The sequence below is a fragment of the Rhinoderma darwinii genome, chromosome 1 (assembly GCF_050947455.1).
Source record: "Rhinoderma darwinii isolate aRhiDar2 chromosome 1, aRhiDar2.hap1, whole genome shotgun sequence".
NCBI classification, from domain to species: domain Eukaryota; kingdom Metazoa; phylum Chordata; class Amphibia; order Anura; family Rhinodermatidae; genus Rhinoderma; species Rhinoderma darwinii.
The window spans coordinates 68,838,423-68,860,986 of NC_134687.1; the positions used below are offsets into that span (position 1 = coordinate 68,838,423).

The following is a 22,564-nucleotide window of genomic DNA, read 5'->3' on the forward strand; positions in this document are numbered from 1 at the left end:
GAGCGATTGGTGGGGGTCTCCGTGCTCAGATCCCCACCAATCCAAACTTCTGACATGTCACTATGACATGTCTGAAGTTTTTGGATCGTTTAGCTGCACTTTAACGACTAAACTGTGTGTCCCAAAGTCTGTCAACTATTCCATAGACACATACATTATTTTATGGTCACACACAGGAATTTGCAGGATATTCATCCATACGATTGACTAAAATTCCTGTCGAAACTTCTGTGTAACCATAATTATCAATGTATATTTCTACCATGGTATTTGTAAAGGACTTTGAGGAGTCCCTCTGTCTCAGAATACTTCACAAGTTATACAATGATAATTAAAAGTAATATTTTTTTAAAAAGCAAACATCTTATGGGTGGCTTGCTACTACTATGTTATCTCGACACAGAGAAATCAAAATTCCTCTGTGTGAAGAAAATAATGTCACACTCCAAGTTTAATTTAAAAAACAAAGACAAGTTTTCAGTTACATGAAACAAATTTTATTCAACAGGTTAACAAAAAATAAAGTGCAAATGCGCCAACATGGTGCAATAGATAAATATAACCAAAAACAAATATGTAACTTTATTGTGAGGGCCCTCCACCTCCAGCATTAATGTCCTGGCTCAAAAGATTCAGAAAAGGGGTGGATGAGCTGGATGATGGCCCAGCTTGAGTGAAGCCAGGGGCAGACGTTGGCCCCGCCATTGTAAATGCCGGCATGGAGGTTGCAGTCAACGAGTGGCAATTGGGAGGTCCACTGTAGTTACCTGGGACATGATGGCCATAAGAATGGGCTGCAGAATAGCCAGGATGGACACAAGAGGAAGAAGGTTGCATGTACCGGTCCTGGCTGAAGAAGCTTTGGGAGGAATCCCAAGGGGCAGGAGGTGCTGCTGGTGCTGGGCCAAATAAGGCTTCATCAGTAATGTTGCTGCAGGCCTGTATTGCCCTCACAATTGGAAGAGGATTATTTGGCGGTGTAAACAAATCAATTACAGATACCATTGCCGCTTGCAGCTTGTTGCGCCTCTCCAGCGGGATCCGTCTGACAAGAGGTGCCAAGGACTTTAAAAATAGTTCTTCTTCGCCCTCTTTAGTAAAAGTCGTTAGATGCTCCAGCACTTTGGCATCTATAATTGCTTTCATTGCTGCATCAGGGGCAGCCTGGCGAGGTCTACGTGCTGATACCCTCCTGAGAGGTTCTGTGACCGTAGAAGGGGATGCCAGCCTTGCTCCTGTCTCAGGTGTTGCAGAGACCTCATTGACCTCCTCACTCTGCTCTATATTTGTTGATTCAGAATCTGGAGCCTCTTCCATGTCAGAGTTACTAACTACAGTCTCATCCATGAGATTATCTGTGGATCTTTTATTAGTTATAAAACAAATAAAGAAAATGTTAAAGATCGAAATATTGTAAAAATTGTAGCCATATATCTGACATTTCAACCTGCACTTAGCTGTAAACCAGTCTACCAGTGGCGTAAGTAACGCTGTATCAGCCATAGCGCCTGCTACGGGGCACAAAGCATGTGAAAGCCTGTGCCACCCGCCGCCACGGCTCCCCATGGCCGGAGGTTCTGCTATGAGACGCTCTAGCTGCTACAGCGCGACGACACTGAACACTATGGCAGAGCTCTGGTATTAAAGGGGTTGTTTGTCCAGCACAGGGGATAGATGTGTGATCGCTGGGACCCCCAGCGATAAGGAGAATGGGAAACTGACAGTCACCCAATGTTCTCCATGGGAAAACTCTGACTTCCCTGATCTTTGTCGGCAGCTCCGTAGGAATGAACGGAGCTTGCTCGAGCGTAATTATAGCGTTGCTGGATGCAGACAACGGTAGTCCGAGTTTTCTCATGGTGAACTTCGCGGGACTTTCGGTCCCCTGTTCTCCTTAACGATGGGTGTCCATTGCTTTTGTGGGACAAAGCATAGACTACATTTTTAGGTTTTTTGGGTGGGTGGGGGGGGGAGTTTTGGGCTGTACGGCGATATCGACTGGGGTGGTTGTATGCTGCTATATACTGGGGGGCTGTATGGTGTGATCTGCAGGGGGAGCAGTATGGTGCTATCCTCTGGGGGGGCTGTGTGGCGGAATCTACAAGGAAGCACTATCTACAAGGGGGATTGTGTGGCACCCACGGCAGGGTCGGCCCCAGCCTAAACGTTGCTATGGGTCACAGTCTTTCATAGTTACGTCCCTGCACTCCACACACTATGATAACGACCAAAAGTACGCTGCTAACAACCAAAATGTACTAAAATTTAAGTTAACATGATTACGCTAAATACTATTCTAGAACTACTTACGTCCGCAGATCCAGGACCGGGCGCATAAATTCCATCTGTCTGGAGAAAATGTAAGGACGCTTGCTGGTAGGGGCGTCCCCACTCTTCCCTTGCTTGCGCAAGTCTTTTTTGTACTGGTCACGAGTATTTGACCATCGTGTCTTCAATTCTCTTACTTTAAAAATAAAAAAGAAATTTGAACACATTAGTATAACTTTAGCTTTTTTTACATAACATGCCGCAATAGCAGTAACATGGGCAACAACCAGAAAACAGCTCAACTTACCGACTGCTTCCCTTGACTTCTGTCCTCTTGAGCACTCCTCCGGGTACATGTCCCGGGCAATCTCCTCCCACGCGGCATCCTTGCGGTACCTATCATGGTACAAATCACTCCGGCTGTCCCATATGGCTACGTGATCCTGCACCAGCGCAATGAGACGCTCTACTTGTATGTATCGAGGCATATCTGTAGCAAGTAAACGTGGAAAATTCAGGTGGGGGGGACACAGGCAGGTACTGTCTCACTTTATCACTAGGGATAGTCCATATCTATATATAATGCCACACACTGCACCTCTGCATATTTTGGAAAAGTGCACCATGAAGGTAATGCCCCACCAAACAGTATAAGCAACACCCCGCTCAACCTCCAGTAGATAGTGCCTTTGTAGCTCCCTGAAGGAGCGGAATTCCGTGTCATCGGGGATTCCGCTCCTGGACAGGGGACATAGTAAAAAGTATAAAGATAAAGAATGAACATTATTACTAATGGGAAGAAAATATAAAAAAGGGCATAATGAAATTGTTATGGTTGGTAGACATGGCATGAACAGATTTTCTTGGTAGTTAATGAGGAAATAAGCACATATTCAATATAAACAGACGCCTTTTGACATTCCTGTGCTTGATAGACCTGGAATGAACAGGATCTAATATGTGGCCGGGTAAGTGGGCCGCATATAGAAAAAATGTGAAGTGGTCGTGTCGCATTACTTTCAAATTTGATACAATACAAAATTATTGTTAATCAATTAGTTATTTGAACTACTAATACCACATTACTATAATAATAGCGCCAGGTTTAAAATTTGAGAGATTTCTCCACGTGCTTATTTCAACAATCCAGCTTTCCAGTTTAAGTGTCGCTAAATGCAGTCCGGCGGCTCAGTTAGCACACATGTCAAGATTGGGCAGCCCCTTTTTAGATAGTGCCACAGTGCCCTCGTGGATGCTGCCGCAGAGCCCTGTGTAGATGCCACCACAGCAGTGCCCCCTGTAGACTGGGACTCCAGCTGTGCTCCTGACATCACTTGGACTCCTGCTCTGGGGAAGCCCCTGACATCATAGTCGACGTATGGACAGCGATGTCAGAGGCTTCCCCAGAGTCCCGGAGAAGAGCCGATAATAGCGCTCTGCCCGGGACTCCGCTCTGGGGAAGACACTGACACACTGTCCATATGTTGACAGCGATGTCAGGAAATTCCACAGAGTCCCGGAGCAGAGCATATACTAGCGCTCTGCACGGGACTCCGGCTCTGGGGAAGCCCCAGACAACTCTGTTCATATGTGGACAGCGATGTCAGGGAATTCCAGAGTCCCAGAGTAGAGCCGATACTAGCGGCTCAGTGTCGCGCGGGCTGCAGATCACAGCCCCAGGGGCCGCATGCGGCCCGTGTGCCGCGTGCTTGAGACCCCTGATCTATGTGTAGTTTATTCCATAGAAACAAATACGTAATTATTTTCATGTGCTTTATAGACCTGGAATGAATAGGATATAAATGAAGTTTATAGTGGAATGAACACATATTCCATAGCAACAGATGCCTAATTAAACTACACATAGATACTGTTCATTCCAGGTCTATCAAGCAGAGGAATTTCAAAAAACATCTGTTTATATGGAGTTTGTGTTTATTTCCTCCTCACCTCCATCTGTTCAAGCATAAAAAAAATCATTATGCCCTTTTTTTAATTATCTTTACATTACTAATGTTCATTCTTTTACTTTATTAGTTTTCAACATTCTTTGGTATGTCCCCCTGGACAGAGCGCTTGACGTCTCTGTCCATATCTGGATAGGGACATCAGGGGCAACTCCTGAAGTGGAATCTCCATGTGGCCGGTGATTCCACTTCAGGAGTTTCCCCTGATGACACTGTCCATAGATGGACAGAGACATCAAGCGCTCTGTCCAGGAGCGCAATCCCCGAACACACGGGGATTCCGCTCCTTCAGGGAGCTAAAGTGGGGCTAGCACATAGAGCAGGGACGAAGCTACAGCAGTAGCAGCCGCTACTAGCGGCACCATCTGCCATGGTAGGTGTCGCCGCTAGCAACCGCTATTGCTGCTATTGCGGTAGCGACGCCTGAAGAAGCGTCAGGGCAGAAAAGAGGGAGTCATCAGTGTGCCCCACAGCCGTGACACACTGTACACCCCTGCACATAGCAGGGACCTCGCTACAGCAGTAGCAGCCGCTGCAGCTGCTAGCGACGCCATCGGCAATGGTAGGTGTCGCCGCTAGCAACCGCTATTGCTGCTATTGCGGTAGCGACGCCTGAAGAAGCGTCAGGGCAGAAAGGAGGAAGTCATCACTGTGCCCCACAGCCGTGACACACTGTACACCCCTGCACATAGCAGGGACCTAGCTACAGCAGTAGCAGCTGCTGCAGCTGCTAGCGACGCCATCGGCAATGGTAGGTGTCGTCGCTAGCAACCGCTATTGCTGCTATTGCGGTAGCGACGCCTGAAGAAGCGTCAGGGCAGAAAGGAGGGAGTCATCACTGTGCCCCACAGCCGTGACACACTGTACACCCCTGCACATAGCAGGGACCTCGCTACAGCAGTAGCAGCCGCTGCAGCTGCTAGTGACGCCATCGGCAATGGTAGGTGTCGCCGCTAGCAGCCGCTATGGCTGCTATTGCTGCAGCGACGCCTGAAGAAGCGCCGGGGTTGGAAAGTACTCTCATTCGCCGGGCCAGGGGGATTTGGGAAGGGAGCCATCACTGCGCCCCCTTCCACCGACTGTACACAACAGCCGTGACACGCTGTACCCCTGCACATAGCAGGGGTACAGCGCTACAGCAGTACCCCCACAGTTTACCTCCAGAACAGGGCTTCTTCTCTATGGGATATACACTCCTCCTCCTCACATGCACTCTGCGCTGTGAGGAGGAGGAGATAGAGCGCAAGAGCCGGAAAACCCGGCCGTCACTCGGGACACATCCCGGTGATGGCCGGGTATTACCCGGCCCCATAGACTTCTATGGGAGCCGGGCGGCCGGGTACCCGGGCGAAAATAGAGCATGTCCTATTTTTTGACGGGCGGTTTTCCCGGCCGTCAAAAAATCGGTCGTGTGAATAGCCCCATTAGGGGTCTATTATTCCTAATGCAGCCGGGTGCCGGCCGATTTATGAACGGCCGGCACCCGGCCGGGAATCCCTGTCGTGTGAATCCCGCCTAAGAGAGGGAAAGGAGGGACTTTAGAGCAGAGAATCATGGGTGTTGGGGTTTCCCCTATTCAATACCCTCTCAGCAGGACCGTCTGTTTATCATCAGTGGCGCATGTAAACAACAGCGCCGCTGAAAAAGTGGATTCTGCACAAATAGAGCAAACACAGTAAAAGAATATCACATGATACTTAATAAAGGTAAAAAAACATTATTACTGCTTTTATATTTTGTTTTAACAACTCATATAACCCCTTAAGGCTGGGTTCACACGACCTATTTTCAGACGTAAACGAGGCGTATTATGACTCATTTTAAGTCTGAAAATAGGGCTACAATACGTCGGCAAACATCTGCCCATTCATTTGAATGGGTTTGCCGACGTACTGTGCAGACGACCTGTCAATTACGCGTCGTCGTTTGACAGCTGTCAAACGACGACGCGTAAAATGACTGCCTCGGCAAAGAAGTGCAGGGCACTTCTTTGCAACGTAATTTGAGCCGTTCTTCATTGAAGTCAATGAAGTGCAGCTCAAGATTTACGAGCGTCAAAGACGCCTCGCATAATGCGAGGAGGAGCTTTTACGTCTGAAACGACGCAGCTGTTTTCTCCTGAAAACAGTCTGTCTTTTCAGACGTAAAAGCCACTTCTCGTGTGCACATACCCTTAACCTCTTAATGACCGCCAATAAGACTTTTCACGGTGGTCATTAGTGGGCTTTATTCTGATGCAATAGCCTTTTCACAGCGCTGCATCAGAATAAAGTAAACAGAGCAGGGAGCCAGTAAATCTCCGTTCTCTCAGCTACCAGAGGCAGCTGAGGGCTGGGGGCATCCCTGCTCGACCGGGTGAGATCGATATTAGTATCGATCTCACCCATTTAACCCCTCAGATGCGGTTCTCAATAGCGTGCATCGCATCTGAGTGGTTTTGGAGAGAGGGAGGGAGCTCCCTCTCATCCCACTGACACCCGGCGATAAAATCACAGAGTGTCTGTATCTCCGATGGCAGCCGGGGGCCTAATAAAGGACCCCAGGTCTGCCTGTAGTGAATGTCTGCTAGTTCATGCCAGAGGCATGTCCTAGCAGATGCCTGTCCGTTTTAAACAAACAGGCAGTAATACACTGCAATACAAAAGTATTGCAGTGTACTATAGAAGCGATCGGATGATCGCATATTAAAGTCCCCTAGTGGGACTAGTAAAAAAGTTTTAAAAAAGTTGAATAAAGTTAATTAAAAAAAAGTTAAAAAAAATAATGAAAAACCCACTTTTTCCCCTTACAAAATGCTTTACTATTAAAAAAAGCACAATAAAGCAAAAAAGTTACACATATTTGGTTTTGCCGCATCCGTAACGACCCCGACTATAAAGATATTATATTATTTAACTCGCACGGTGAACGCCGTAAAAAATAAAATAAAAAACAATGGAAAAATCGCTGTTTTTTGTTAATCCTGACTTTAAAAAAAGTTTGTACTGTGTAGGTAGTAAAACATACAAAATCTATACAAATTTGTATTGCTAGTTAATTACTTTAGGGTTTAGGGCTGCACATATTTAGCGTTAGACAGAGGTCTGGGGGACCTTTCCTTCCTCCTTGAAGCAATGTTTACTGGAATTGTCATTTGCTTTTTCACTGTAAAATTGTAACCCCGGTGGTGAGTCCAACTTCTGCCAGTGGTCCCCGGTGCTGGATCTCATAGCTCCTCCGGCGGCCTGGCTCTGCCTCTCTACCAGACCCCCAGGGCCTGCTGTTGTCCTCTGCTCGTGGTTGCAATGTCTCTAGTTTGAAATTCACTTATCCAATCCCTGTTGCCCCACCTGGTTCCTGAGCAACATTAGCACAACCTAGTTGTATCCTGCAAAGGTTCCTGTGTTCATCTGATACCAGTCTGCTATTGCTACCTTTTATCAGCCCATATCCAGTTATTTGCTACCAGCCTGTATCCAGTCCGCTATTGTTGTATGTTGTCAGCCTGTGTCCAGCTACCTGTCATCAGCCAGCATCCAGCTACCTGCTACCTGCTTTCATCCAGCTGCCCACTGTCATTCTGCCACCTACTGTCAGTGTCAAGCCTGAAGCTTCCATCTATCAAGGTACCATCTGCTAGTGCCTATTCCTGGTCCACTAGGGCCAGCAGCTACTCTGCTGGGACCACCTCAAGAGGTAGCAACCTGGTAGCCTCCCTGCAGCGAAGAACAGATCCCTTTATAAGGGTTATGCGTGAAGACTTCTTAGATAACGCCCTTAGAGGTGGCCCCAAGCCAAATCGGTGGAGTAGTCCACTGGGTCCACAACCTGCCGGTCATAACAATAATTGTTTTCTCTCCAAAGTTCTTTCATTTTTGTTCATTTATGTTTCATTTATCGCTTTCTTGTCCTACTACACTTCGGTATCCCCCCTACATGCTTCACTTTCATCTGCCTGGTGCTCTCCTAAATGGTATACATTTACTTTACCAATCATATGTTGGTGATAAGGGTAGTGGCTTGGAATGTACTTAACTAAAAATGTAAAAGGGCGCTAGCCTTAGATTTTGTTAAAAAGTTCTTTCCATATACTGTCTGCTTTTAAGAAACACATCTAACAAGCCAGAAAATATTGACTATCACACTATGTACTCCATTTATTCTAGAGGAGTATTGCTACTTATTGCTAAATCTTTAACTTTCTAGTCTATACAGGTAGAATGTCACGGCTATAGTTGATATGTTATAATTCATAGTCTCATATCTAGCTCTGTTATTACTGTTGTTAATACCCCCCCCCCACACTTTTTTTTAAACTGGAGCTCCTGGAACTACTCTCGTCAAGACTAGTCTCTTTTCCTTCAGCTACACTTCTGCTGATTGGAGACTTCAATTGAATGAGTTCCTCTGGCCCGGCCAGTGTTCTGTTTAGCTCCAGGTTATTTTCCTTTAACTATATTGACATTTGGCAGTGTAAGTACGCCTCAGAGCATGTGTTTTCTTGTTACTCAGAACCCTCTCTTATATAGATTTGAGATTTGGCTTTCGCCTCACAGAACCTCTTTTCCCGCAATTAAGGAACTATATTAATGGGGAGTTGGACATAGGGGATCAAGAGAAGGCAGAGCTACTGAATGGGTTCTTTAGCTCTGTATATACAACAGAAGAAAGAGCAGCTGATGTAGCTGGTGCCAGTGCTGTTAATACATCAAATAATATACTGAATTAGCTGAATATAGATATGGTCCAAGCTTAGTTAAACAAAATAAATGTGAACAAGGCACCAGGGCCAGATGGGTTACACCCTAGAGTTCTTAAACAACTTAGTTTGGTTATTTCTCTCCCCCTGTTCATAATATTCAGAGATTTTCTAGTGACTGGTATAATGCCAAGGGACTGGCGCAAGGTAAATGTTGTCAAACCAACATGATTTATTTTGTTTTTATGTAGAGATGAGTAGAAGCCTAGACAGAGGGGCTGCTGTGGATATAGTGTTTTTGGATTTTGCAAAGGAAGTTGACACTGTCCCTCATAAAAGAAATGGGTAAATTAAGGACTATAGCTTTAGAAAGTATAGTTTGTAATTGGATTGAAAATTTGCTCAAGGACTGTAACTGGTGTGCCCCAGTGTTCAGTGCTGAGACCACTATATTTCAACTTATTTATTAATGATATAGAGGATGGGATTAATAGCACAATTTCTATTTTTGCAGATAACACCAAGCTATGTAGTAATGTTCAGTCTATGGAAGATTTTCATAAATTACAAGCCGACTTGGAAACACTGAGTGTGGCATCCACTTGGCAAATGAGGTTTAATGTGGATAAATGTAAAGTTATGCACCTGGGTACCAACATCTGCATGCATCGTATTTCAATGTTGGGAGCTAAACTGGGAGAGCGACTTGTTGAGATGGATCTGGGTGTTCTTGTAGATCATAGACTAAATAACAGCATGCAATGTCAATCAGCTGCTTCTAAAGCCAGCAAGGTATTGTCGTGTATTAAAAGAGGCATGGACTCGTGGGACAGGGATATAATATTACCACTTTACAAAGCATTAGTGCGGCATCATGTAGAACAGGGGTCTCAAGCACGCGGCCCGCGGGCCGCATGCGGCCCCCTGGGCTGTCATCTGCGGCCCGCGGGACACAGAGCCGCTAGTATCGGCTCTGCTCCGAGACTCTGGAATTCCTTGACATCGCTGTCCACATATGAACAGCGATGTCTGGGGCTTCCCCAGAGCCGGAGTCCCGAGCAGATCGCTGGTGTCGACTCTGCTCCGGGACTCTTTGGAATTCCCTGACATCGCTGCCCATATATGGACAGTGTGTCAGGGTCTTGCCCAGAGCGGAGCAGAGCGCTGGTGTCGGCTCTGCTCCTGGACTCTGTGGAATTCCCTGACATCGCTGTCCACATATGAACAGCGATGTCTGGGGCTTCCCCAGAGCCGGAGTCCCGAGCAGAGCGCTGGTGTCGGCTCTGCTCCGAGACTCTGTGGAATTCCCTGACATCGCTGCCCATATATGGACAGTGTGTCAGGGTCTTGCCCAGAGCGGAGCAGAGCGCTGGTGTCGGCTCTGCTCCTGGACTCTGTGGAATTCCCTGACATCGCTGTCCACATATGAACAGCGATGTCTGGGGCTTCCCCAGAGCCGGAGTCCCGAGCAGAGCGCTGGTGTCGGCTCTGCTCCGGGACTCTGTGGAATTCCCTGACATAGCTGCCCATATATGGACAGTGTGTCAGGGTCTTGCCCAGAGCGGAGCAGAGCGCTGGTGTCGGCTCTGCTCCTGGACTCTGTGGAATTCCCTGACATCGCTGTCCACATATGAACAGCGATGTCTGGGGCTTCCCCAGAGCCGGAGTCCCGAGCAGAGCGCTGGTGTCGGCTCCGGGACTCTGTGGAATTCCCTGACATCGCTGTCCATATATGGACAGTGTGTCAGGGTCTTGCCCAGAGCGGAGCAGAGCGCTGGTGACGGCTCTGCTCCTGGACTCTGTGGAATTCCCGGACATCGCTGTCCACATATGAACAGCGATGTCTGGGGCTTCCCCAGAGCCGGAGTCCCGAGCAGAGCGCTATTATCGGCTCTGCTCCGGGACTCTGGGGAAGCCTCTGACATCGCTGTTCATACATCGACAATGATGTCAGGGGCTTCCCCAGAGCAGGAGTCCCAGTGATGTCAGGAGCACAGCTGGAGTCCCAGGAAGAGAATACTAGCGCTCTGCCTGGGACTCCAGCTCTGGGCAAGCCCCTGACATCACTGGGCAAGACATCACTGGGGCAGCCTCTACAGAGGGCACTGGGGCAGCCTCTACAGAGGGCACTGGGGCAGCCTCTACAGAGGGCACTGGGGCAGCCTCTACAGAGGGCACTGTGGCAGCCTCTACAGAGGGCACTGTGGTGTTATCTACAAGTGGGTGTGTGACAGTATCTGAAGAGGACACTGGCATTATCTAGGGGTGTGTTGCATTATCTACAGAGGGCACTGTGGCCTTATCTACAGAGGGCACTGTGGCCTTATCTACAGAGGGCACTGTGGCCTTATCTACAGAGGGCACTGTGGCCTTATCTACAGAGGGCACTGTGGCCTTATCTAGGGGTGTGTTGCATTATCCACAGAGCCACAGAGGGCACTGCGGCAGCATCCACAGAGGGCACTGCGGCACTATCTAAAAAGGGGCTGCCCAATCTTGACATGTGTGCTAACTGAGCCGCCGGACTGCATTTAGCGACACTTAAACTGGAAAGCTGGATTGTTGAAATAAGCACGTGGAGAAATATCTCAAATTTTAAACCTAGCGCTATTATTATAGTAATGTAGTATTATTATTCTAGTAATATAGTGTTATAGTAGTTCAAATAACTAATTGATTAACAATAATTTTGTATTGTATCAAATTAGAAAGTAATGCGGCCCGTCAACTTCCCATTTTTTCTATATGCGGCCCACTTACCCGGCCGAGTTTGAGACCCCTGATCTAGAATATGCAGTTCAGTTCTGGGGTCTTGTTACGTTACAGTACTAATTTCTAATGTAAAATCACCTGTGGGGTTAAAATGCTCACTGCACCTCTTCAAAATAGGGGTCACTATTTGTGGGTTTGTTTTACTCTTTGACCTCAGAGCCCTGCAATAGTGGGTCAATGCTGTGAAAATCACTAAAATAGGCCACAAAAGCGCATGGTGCTCTTCACTTCTGAGCCCTGTCTTGTCCAGGCAAATGATAAATGCCTTGAGAGGTGTAGTTTCCAAAATGGGGTCACTTCTCAGGGCTTCCACTGTGTTTTGCAAATGCGACATGGCAACCAAGAACCAATCCAGCAAAATCTTCATGCCAAATAGCGCTCCTGTCTTTCTGAGCCCTGCCGTGTGTCCAAACAGCAGTGTATGACCACATGTTGGGTATTGCCGTACTCGGGAGATATTGCTTTACAATTATTGGGTGCTTTTTCTCCTTTATCCCTTGTGAAAATGAAATTCTACAATTTATTGGAACAAAATGTAGATTTTCATTTTCACGGTCTAATTCCAATAAATTCTGCAAAAGACCTGTGGGGTCTAAATGTTCACTATAAATAGATTCCTTGAGGGGTGTTGTTTCCCAAATGTGGTCACATTTTGGGGGTTTCTACTGTTTTGGATTCTCATGGGCTTTTCAAATGAAATATGGCACCCGAAAAACAATCAAGCAAAATTTGAGCTCCAAAAGTCAAATGGCGCTTTGTCCCTTATGAGCCCAGCTGAGGGTCCAAACAGCAGATTATTACCACATATGGGGTATTTTCATGCTCAGAAGAGTTTGCTTTACAAATGTTGGGGTTCCTTGTCTCCTTTATCTATTGTAAAAATGGAAAAATCTGAGCTAAAACAACATTTTATTAGAAAAAAATTCGATTTTTATTTTCACTGCCTAATACCACCAAATTTGTATAAAAAAAAACCTGTGGGATTAAAATTCTCACTATACCCCTCGATAAATACCTTAAGGGGTGTAGTTTCTAAAATGGGGTAATTTTGGGGGGGATTCCACTGATTTGGGCCTGCAGAGACTTTGCAAATGCAACATGGCACCTGAAAACCATTCCAGCAAAACTTGAGCTCCAAAAGCAAACTGGTTCTCCTTCCCTTCTGAGCCCAGCCATGGGTCCAAACAGCAGTTTATTACCACATATGGAGTATTTCCATGCTCAAATGATTTTGTTTTACAAATGTTGGGCTTCTTTTTCTCCTTTATCTGTTGTGAAAATGGAAAAATCTGAGCTAAAACGACATTCTATAAGAAAAAAATTTGATTTTCATTTCCACTGCCTAAATCCACTAAATTCAGCAAAAAAAAAAACTGTGTGGTCAAAATGCTCAGTATACCCCTAGATGAATTCCTTGTGGGGTGCAGTTTCCAAAATAGGGTATTTTTTTTAGGTATTTCCTTTGTTTTGGCCCCCCAAGATCTCATCAAACCCGACATGGTGACTAAAATATATTCTAATAAAAAGGAGGCCCCAAAATCCTCTAGGTGCTCTTTTGCTTCTGAGGCCAGTGCTTTAGTCCATTACCAAACTAGGTCCACATGTGGGATATTTCTAAAAACTTCAGAATCTGGGCAATAAATATTGAGTTGCGTTTCACTGGTAAAACCTTCTGTGTTACAGAAAAAAATGGATTAAATCAGATTTTCTGCATAAAAATGAAATTTGTAAATTTTACCTCCACTTTGCTTTAATTCCTGTGTAACGCCTAAAAAGTGAAGAAAATTTCTAAATGCTGTTTTAAATACTCTGAGGGGTTCAATTTTTAGAATGGGGTGATTTATATTGGGTCTCTAATATAAGGCCCTCAAAACCAGTTCAGAATTGAACTGGTCCCTAAAGCAAAAGCTTTTGACATTTTCTTGAAAATGTGAGAAATTGCTGCTAAAGTTTTAAGCTTTGTAATGTCCTAGAAAAATAAAAGGACGTTCAAAAAACAATGCAAACATAAAGTAGACATATGGTAAATTTTAACTAGTAACTATTTTGTGAGGTATTACTATCTGTCATACAAGCAGATACATTTACATTTATAAAAAAGCTACATTTTGCAAATTTTCTCAACATTTTTGTGTTTTTCACAAATAAACACTGAATGCATCGACAAATTTTTACCACTAACTTAAAGTCCAATGTGTCACAAGAAAACAATCTCAGAATCGCTTGAAAAAATAAAAGTATTCCAAAGTTATTACCACTTCAAGTGACACATGTTAGATTTGAAAAAAATGGCTTGGCCCTCAAGGCCAAAACAAGCTTAGTCACTAAGGGGTTATGGATAATTTTGAAATGTATTTATTATTTTATTTTTGATTTTAAACCTAACTCTGGATCAATAGGGGTAAAACAAAGTTCTATCATTTCTCCCATCCCTTGGTTGAACTTGATGGACATACCTGTATGTCTTTTTTCAACCATGCTAACTTTGTAACTATGTAACAAAATAATATACTCCAGTGGCATTTCGGACCATTCTGCTGTCCTGGTCACTATTCAGGTAAACCTTCTTCTAATCCAGATTGTGGGATTTGCATCCTGGTGGATTGCAGGTCCCACTAGTAGAGGAAAAGTTTAAGTCTTTACATGACGAGTACTGAGAATTCAACTCTACACTTGCTGACCCTCTTGATTCCCTTGGAATTGCCTTTTATAGGAGGGACCTGCGTCATTGAGAGGATGCCTTACAGGAGGTAATAGCTGGTGCTGCAAGCATTTATGTTGACAACCCTTCAGACCAAAATAGACGCAAATGGTATTTTATAGAGAGCAACTGCTTTTGTCAAAGGAACAAAAAAATAAATGTATAAATCAATTTCCAATTAGTGAATGAAAAAAGGAAAAGAATTGAAAACGTGAAATATGCTGCAAAAAAGGTAGTGTGTTGCCTTAATAGTACATAATACATGAAACATAATATATTTATAATATAAATAATGTTAACTTTTCTATTCACATTCACAGACTGCTAAAAGTTATATTTAATCTAAACAATAGAATGCACCTGAATGTACAGTTTTTTGTAAGAATTTACAGAACTTAAAGAAATAGTAAAATAATTACTGCTATTAAATGTGAGATGTTTTAGCCTCTTCTTGCCCTGTTTTTAAATTTACATATAGGAACTGTAACTGCATAAAATAATTTCATAATATAATATTATAACCAATATAGTCAATCATGAGCACTACCTGCACATTATTACTGTAAGTTAATACATTATCCCGGAGGTTTGACCTAAATCGTAAATGTGTAGCACATCAGGAAATATTGGAACATAATAAAGAACTAAACAATTTAGCCAAAAGATACAAAGTTAATATTACCAAATTATAGTAAAAACACATTTTTTATTGTGATGGCAAAGATTTTTTGAAAATGCAAAACAATTTAATTTTCTTGCAGTGCGTTGTGCTGTTATAGTCAAATAATAGGGAGGCATGATAAAGAATGGTAGAATAGAAGAAATGTTAGAAGAACATAGAGTCCTCTGTATGAAAATATTATTAGTGTCAATTTTCAGATAGGATCTAAAATTACAGCGTAAATCAAGTTAAGTATTTAGTATAATCTTCACATTTTCTATTTATAAATCTACAACTGTTGCAGATTTTGTAATTCATGTAAAAACAAAAAGAAAATATCTCTCCACAAATTTCAAGTTTGATAAGTGATTTTCCCAAACAAAAAAAAATTTTTTTTTTATTTATAACTTATTCCCAGATGTCAAAATCTGAATGCAAAACAATTGATTGTATTATCAGCATAGTTCATATAGTTTAATATTTCATACAAATAAATCTATTGTCATAATAACAAAATTATGTTATTCATATATATTTGTTATAAATTTGGTGTTATTTTCTATTTCAAAAGCTATATTACAAAAACATCCTGAAATATTCCATTTTTCACACTGTATATTTATAAATGGCTAACAATTCATGTCACTTTTTAGCTTGTGCTGTGTACACTAGGGGCAGGGGCAGCAATCATCTTATTATCATCAGAAGGCACAATTACAATGAAAGGTCACACCTCTATTATGAAGCTGGAGGTATAAACCACAAGGCAGGGGCGTAGCTAGGGGGGGCAAGCGGGGCATGTGCACTGGGCGCAGTTCAGAGGGGGGCGCCAGCGCCCCCTCCTCCTGCACTATAATTGTACCTGTGTCGCAAGGACACAGGTACAATTAGAAGCAATGAATGACCGGGTACGTTCCGTGCCCGGCCATTCAGCGCCTCTCCACGAATGAAGCGACTGGTACCTTTTGTACCAGTGACGCTTCCGTCGATGAAAGGCGCTGACTGACTGGCAGGGAAAGTCATCCTGCCCAGCCAATCAGCGCCTTTCATAGACGCCGCGTTCAACCCCCTGGAGACCTGCACAGAAGAGAGCAGGTCTCCATGGCTGCCGGACGGCGTGGGAACGGGAATAAGGTGAGTTTGAAATGTATTTATTTTTTTAATTGTAATAGACGTGTGGCTGTATCTGCGGGGGGGACTTTGTCTACACGGGGGACTTTATCTACGGGGGGTGTCTATCTACAGGGGGACTATATCTACAGGGCTGGGCTATATACAGGGGGACTATATCTACAGGGCTGGGCTATATACAGGGGGACTATATCTACAGGGCTGGGCTATATACAGGGGGACTATATCTGCTGGGCTATATACAGGGGGACTATATCTACAGGGGGGCTATATACAGGGGGACTATATATACAGGGGGACTATATCTGCTGGGCTATATACAGGGAGACTATATCTACAGGGGGGCTATATACAGGGGGACTATATCTGCTGGGCTATACACAGGGGGACTATATCTGCTGGGCTATATACAGGGGGACTATATCTACAGGGGGGCTATATACAGGGGGACTATATCTGCTGGGCTATATACAGGGGGACTATATCTGCTGGGCTATATACAGGGGGACTATATCTACAGGGGGGCTATATACAGGGGGACTATATCTACAGGGGGGCTATATACAGGGGGACTATATCTACAGGGGGGCTATATACAGGGGGACTATATCTACAGGGGGACAATATCTACAGGGGGGCTATATACTGGAGTGGGCTGTCTATAGAGCACCATATACAGGGGTGGGCTATATAGTATATAGCCCCCTGTAGATATAGCCCACCCCTGTATATGGTGCTCCATAGATAGCCCACCCCAGTATATAGTCGCCCTGTAGATATAGCCCCCTGTAGATATATTCCCCCTGTATATAGCCCCCCTATGTATAGCCCACCCCTGTAGATATAGCCCCCTGTGTATAGCCCACCCCTGTAGATATAGCCCCTCTGTGTATAGCCCAGCCCTGTAGATATGGTCCCCCTGTAGATATGGTCCCCCTGTAGATATGGTCCCCCTGTAGATATAGCCCACCCCTTTAGATATAGCCCACCCCTGTATATAGTATCCCACAAATAGCTCCCCCTATAGTGCTCCACAGAAAGCCCACCCCTATATATAGCCCCCTTGTACATATAGTCCACCCCTGTATATAGTGCTCCACAGATAGCCCACACTTGTATATAGTATATACAGGGGTGGGCTATCTGTGGAGCACTATATACAGGGGTGGACTAGCTAGTGGACCACTATATACAGGGGTGGACTATATGTACAAGGGGGGGCTATGTACAGGGGTGGGATATCTGTGAAACACTATATGTGGAGCACTATATACAGGGGTGGGCTATATCTACAGGGGGGCTACATACATGGTTGGGCTATCTGTAGAGCTCTATATACAGGGGTGGGCTATATCTACAGGGGGCTATATACAGGGGTGGGCTATCTGTAGAGCACTATAGGGGGAGTTATTTGTGGGACACTATATACAGGGGTGGTCTATACGGGGGCACTATCTACAGGGGCTCTATGGCAGGCACTATCTACAGGGGGTTCTATGGCAGGCACTATCTACAGGGGGCTCTATGGCAGGCACTATCTACAGGGGGCTCTATGGCAGGCACTATCTACAGGGGGCACAGTGTGAGTGTGTGTGTGTGTGTGTGTGTGTGTGTGTGTGTGTGTGTGTGTGTGTGTGTGAGTGTGTGTGTGTATGTGTGGGACATGGTGTATGGTGCTATTATAATTAGAGGTGCCGTGTATGGCGCTATTATATTTAGGGGCGTAGTGTGTGGTATAATGATAACTTTATATTTATTTATAGGTGTAGAAATGTTGGAAAAGTGAGAAGCTGAAGACATGTGAGCGGCAAACTGCAGAAATGGACCGGGAGAAGTCATCATAGAGGTCTGGACCAAATGGAGAAAATAACTAGAATCTGAGACGTCACCGGTGAGTCACTTAATGTAAATGTTTATTCTGCCTCTAATCAGCACTGTAGTCACTGTATGATCTGCAGCGAGATCATGGGTGGTATGATTATGATAGGATTTATTTTTTGTGAAACGGCATCTCCCAGCATATGCTTATCATTGTTCTGGCCATGCTGGGAGCTGTAGTTTTACGCCGTACACACCTATACGGCAGGGGTTGCACTAAATTGAGCTGTATTTGTGCTGGTGCTGTATATATGTACTGAGCTTGGCTCTGGTGTTGTGTATAGAACCATGTTGCTTGTGAAATGTACAAATAATTTTAAGCTCGCGTTACATAAAAAGAAATGACACGTCGATTGGTAGAGAAAACAAACACGGCGAGGGGGAAGGAGATGTCGGGAAAGAGGTGGGGGGGGCGCCAAACTGAATCTTTGCCCCGTGTGCTGGAGAACCTAGCTACGCCTCTGCACAAGGTCACATCATTGACAATAGGTGATGGAAAAAGTTCCTCTTACTCCCTCCCCCTCTCTACACAGTAACCTTTGTGCATATTATAGAGCATGCTTGTAAAGAGAAGTGTCCCTTTTAATATATATATATATATATATATATATATATATATATATATATATGTAAATGTATAGATCTCTACATGTGCCCCATGACCCAGGGCTGTAGAAACACAGCCCTGGCCATGGCAAATTGCTCCAGGCAAAACAAGATGAAACAATTAGCCATTGTTTTGTCTTGTTTACCAAAGGGAGACTCTGCCTTTGATCTCCTGTCTCCCTACTCTGTGGGGAGGGGGCAGAGATGTAATTGGATTACTGCATCACAGGACGTCCCCACTAATTATATTACCCCCTCCCCCGCGCTCTCATGAGTCGGTTGGTGATGTCATATCACCGCGCTGACCCATGTGAGATGGGAGCAAGCGGCACTATTGTGCCTGCGCTTGGCTCAGGAGAGAGCGCACCAGTTGTACTTAAATAGCCTAGCTCCGGTGCGCTAGCTCTCTCTTTATCTGCTCCCACCACCACCAATAGAGGTGCTCTCCCTGTTTACTCTGCTCCTTGCACCAATGAGGACCTCTTCTCTCCTGCTCCATCCTCACCGTTCCACCAACGCACTGCTCACCACCATCAACGATACCCTGGAACAATGAGTATACTCACCGCTCCACCAAGCCTATTTTCTTCCCCTTCTTCTCCACGTGCAGCAGTAGCTGCACTTAACCCTTACTTCTCCCCCCTTCACAACACATTTTCCCCTCTGATATTTAACCCTTTCCCCCTATAAAACGAACATACATTAACCCTATACCTCCCCTATAACAAGCACATCCCCTTGGTTAACCCTTTACATTCCCCTGGTCCCGCACATTCCCCTGGTTTAACCCTTTCCTGCACTACCTACACATCCCCTGGTATCCCTTTACCTCTTCTATACAACAACCTGCATATTCCCCTGGTGTAACCCTTTCTAGCCGACACTTTTCCCCTGGTATTTAACCCTTTACTTCCCCTGGACAAACCTCTCTATTTACCCCAACCGTACAAAAGTTAACCCATTAGTAACAGGGAAAGTTAGAGTCAGGTGGGGTGGGACATAGAAGTAAGCGTGAGTGTACTGTATTCTATATGTATGTTTAGGTAAGTGTGTGCGTATTAGGATAGCATTTCAATGTATTGTACTAGTACAGTGCCACGTGCAGTATAATTATACTTAACTCCTTAATGACCGGGCATGTTTGTACCTTAATGACCAAGCCAGGTTTGTCAAATCTGGTATGTCTGACTTTATCAGAGAATAACTCTGTGAAAGTTTTGAATATCCAAGTAATTCTGACATTGTTTTTTCGTCACATGTTGTACTTTATTTTAGTGGTAAAAGTAGACTGATACAATTTGCGCAAATTAATTAAAAAATAGAAAAATGGAAGAAATTTTGTAAAAATTACAATTTTTCCCTATTTTTAACTGCAATATGTCACATATGTACACACATACTGTACAATTTTTTTTATTAAATATATATTTCCATCTCTTTACTCTATTTTGGCAGCACTTTTGAAAAAATAAAATATATTTTCAGCAATTTAGAGGACTTACAAATTGAATAATAATTTTATAAATTTTGAAGTACATTTTGTTTTCCTGCACCAAGCCAGGTTTTCAGAGGCTCATAGGTCTCAGAGTGATGGAAACCCCCACAAATGACCCCATTTAGAAAACTAGACCCCTTAAGGTATTTACCTAGGGGTATAGTAAGTATTTTGACCCACACAGTTTTTTGTTAAATGTAATACATAGCAGGTGAAAAAAAAAAATATGTCACTTTTTTTTTCATAAAAGTATCAGTTTGAAGACCAATTTCTTTGTAAAGCGACCATGAGAATGAAGAAACACACCATAAAATCTATCACCCTGTTTCTCCTGTTTTCAAAAATACCCACATTGTGGCCCTAATGTGTTGCCTGGACACACGGCAGGACCCAAAAGGAAGGGAGCACCCGGAGGCTTTCAGGACTCATATTTTGCTTGAAAATGTTTTAGGCCCCACTGTACATTTGGAGAGGCATTGAGCTGCCAGAACGATAGAAACTCCCCATAAACGACCCCATTTAGAAAACTAGACCCCATAAGGTATTTATTTAGGGGTATAGTAAGTATTTTGACCCCACAGTTTTTTGCAAAATTTAATGCATAACAGGTGGAAAAAAACATAATTTCACTTTTTTCATAAAAGTATCAGTTTGAAGACCGATTTCTTTGTAAAGCGAACATGAGAATGAAGAAACACACCACAAAATCTATCACCCTGTTTCTCCTGTTTTCAAAAATACCCACATTGTGGCCCTAATGCGCTGCCTGGACACATGGCAGGGCCCAAAAGGAAGGGAGCACCCGGAGGCTTTCAGGACTCATATTTGGCTTGAAAATGTTTTAGGCCCCATTGTACATTTGGAGAGGCTTTGAGCTGCCAGAACGATAGAAACTCCCCATAAACTACCCCATTTCGAAAACTAGACCCCTTAAGGTATTTATCTAGGGGTATAGTTAGCATTTTGACCCCACAGTTCTTTGCTAAATTTAATGCATATCAGGTGAAAAAAAAAATAATTTCACTTTTTTCATAAAAGTATTAGTTTGAAGACCGATTTCTTTGTAAAGCGAACATGAAAATGAAGAAACACACCCCAAAATCTATCACCCTCTTTCTCCTGTTTTCAAAAATACCCACATTGTGGCCCTAATGCGTTGTTTGGAAACACGGCAGGGCCCCAAAGGAAGGGAGCACCCGGAGGCTTTCAGGACTCATATTTTGCTTGAAAATGTTTTAGGCCCCACTGTACATTTGGAGAAGGTTTGAGCTGCCAGAACTATAGAAACTCCCCATAAACGACCCCATTTCGAAAACTAGACCCCTTAAGGTATTTATCTAGGGGTATAATTAGCATTTTGACCACACAGGTTTTTCGCTAAATATATTGGAATTAGTCTGTAAAAATTAAAATGTACTTTTTTTGTGAAGCATAGAAATTTTTATTATTTACAAGCAATAACGAAGAAAATGCACCCCAACATTTGTAAAGCAATGTCTCCCGATTACGACAATAACCCATATGTGGTAATAAACGGCTGTTTAGACCCACAGCAGGGCTCAGAAGGGAAGGAGCGCCATTTGGATTTATGATTTTGCTGGAATGGTTTTCGGTGCCATGTCGCATTTGCAATGCACTGGAGGGACCAAAATAGTAGAAACCCCCCAAAAGTGACCCCATTTTGGAAAAACCTTCAAGGAATTTTTCTAGGGGTATAGTGAGCATTTAGACCCCACGGGTCTTTTGCAGAGTTTATTAGAATTAGGGCGCGAAAATTAATATCAAAATTTTTTCCACTAAAATGTTGCATTTTCTCATTTTCACAAGGGATAAAGGAGGAAAAAAAAACAACCATTTTTTATAAAGCAATTTCTCCTGAGTACGGAAATACCCCACATGTGGTCATACGTTTTTTCATTAGAAATGAATTAACCCTTTCAGGACTGATCCATTTTTTGCTTTCTTATTTTAGATTTTCACTCCCCGCTTTCCAAGAGCCATAACTTTTTTATTTTTCCATCAATAGAGCGGTGGGAGGGCTTACTTCTTGCGGGAGGAGCTGCAGTTTTTATTGGTACGATTTTTTGGTACATAAAAAGTGATTCAAAAGTTGTATTACAATTTTTTTTAGAGCGAAGGTGACAAAAAAAAAAAAACTGCGATTTTGGCGGTTTCAATTATTACATTTTTTTAAGGTGTGCACTGTGCAAATTAAATAATGATATATTGTAATAGTTCGGACTTTTACGGACGTAGAGATACCAATTTTGTTCATTTTTTTTACATTACTTTAGAAGAAAAATGCGAAAAGGTGTTTTTTTTTAACTTTAAAAAAATAATAATTCTCACTACTAATAACTATAATTCTTCTACACATTTTATTAATTAATCCCCTTAGCGGACTTGA

At 43.7% G+C, this 22,564-nt stretch overlaps 1 protein-coding gene across 1 annotated transcript; it reads right to left on the minus strand.

Moving 5' to 3' along the window:
- Positions 1–582: 582 nt before the first annotated feature.
- LOC142646422 (uncharacterized) lies at positions 583–2,756 on the minus strand. The gene is made up of 3 exons (XM_075825323.1): positions 2,576–2,756; positions 2,311–2,464; positions 583–1,363 (listed from the first exon to the last, which is right to left on the minus strand). Exons 1-3 carry the CDS (start codon positions 2,754–2,756, stop codon positions 583–585), a joined length of 1,116 nt encoding a protein of 371 aa, XP_075681438.1.
- Between the last annotated feature and the right edge of the window lie 19,808 nt (positions 2,757–22,564).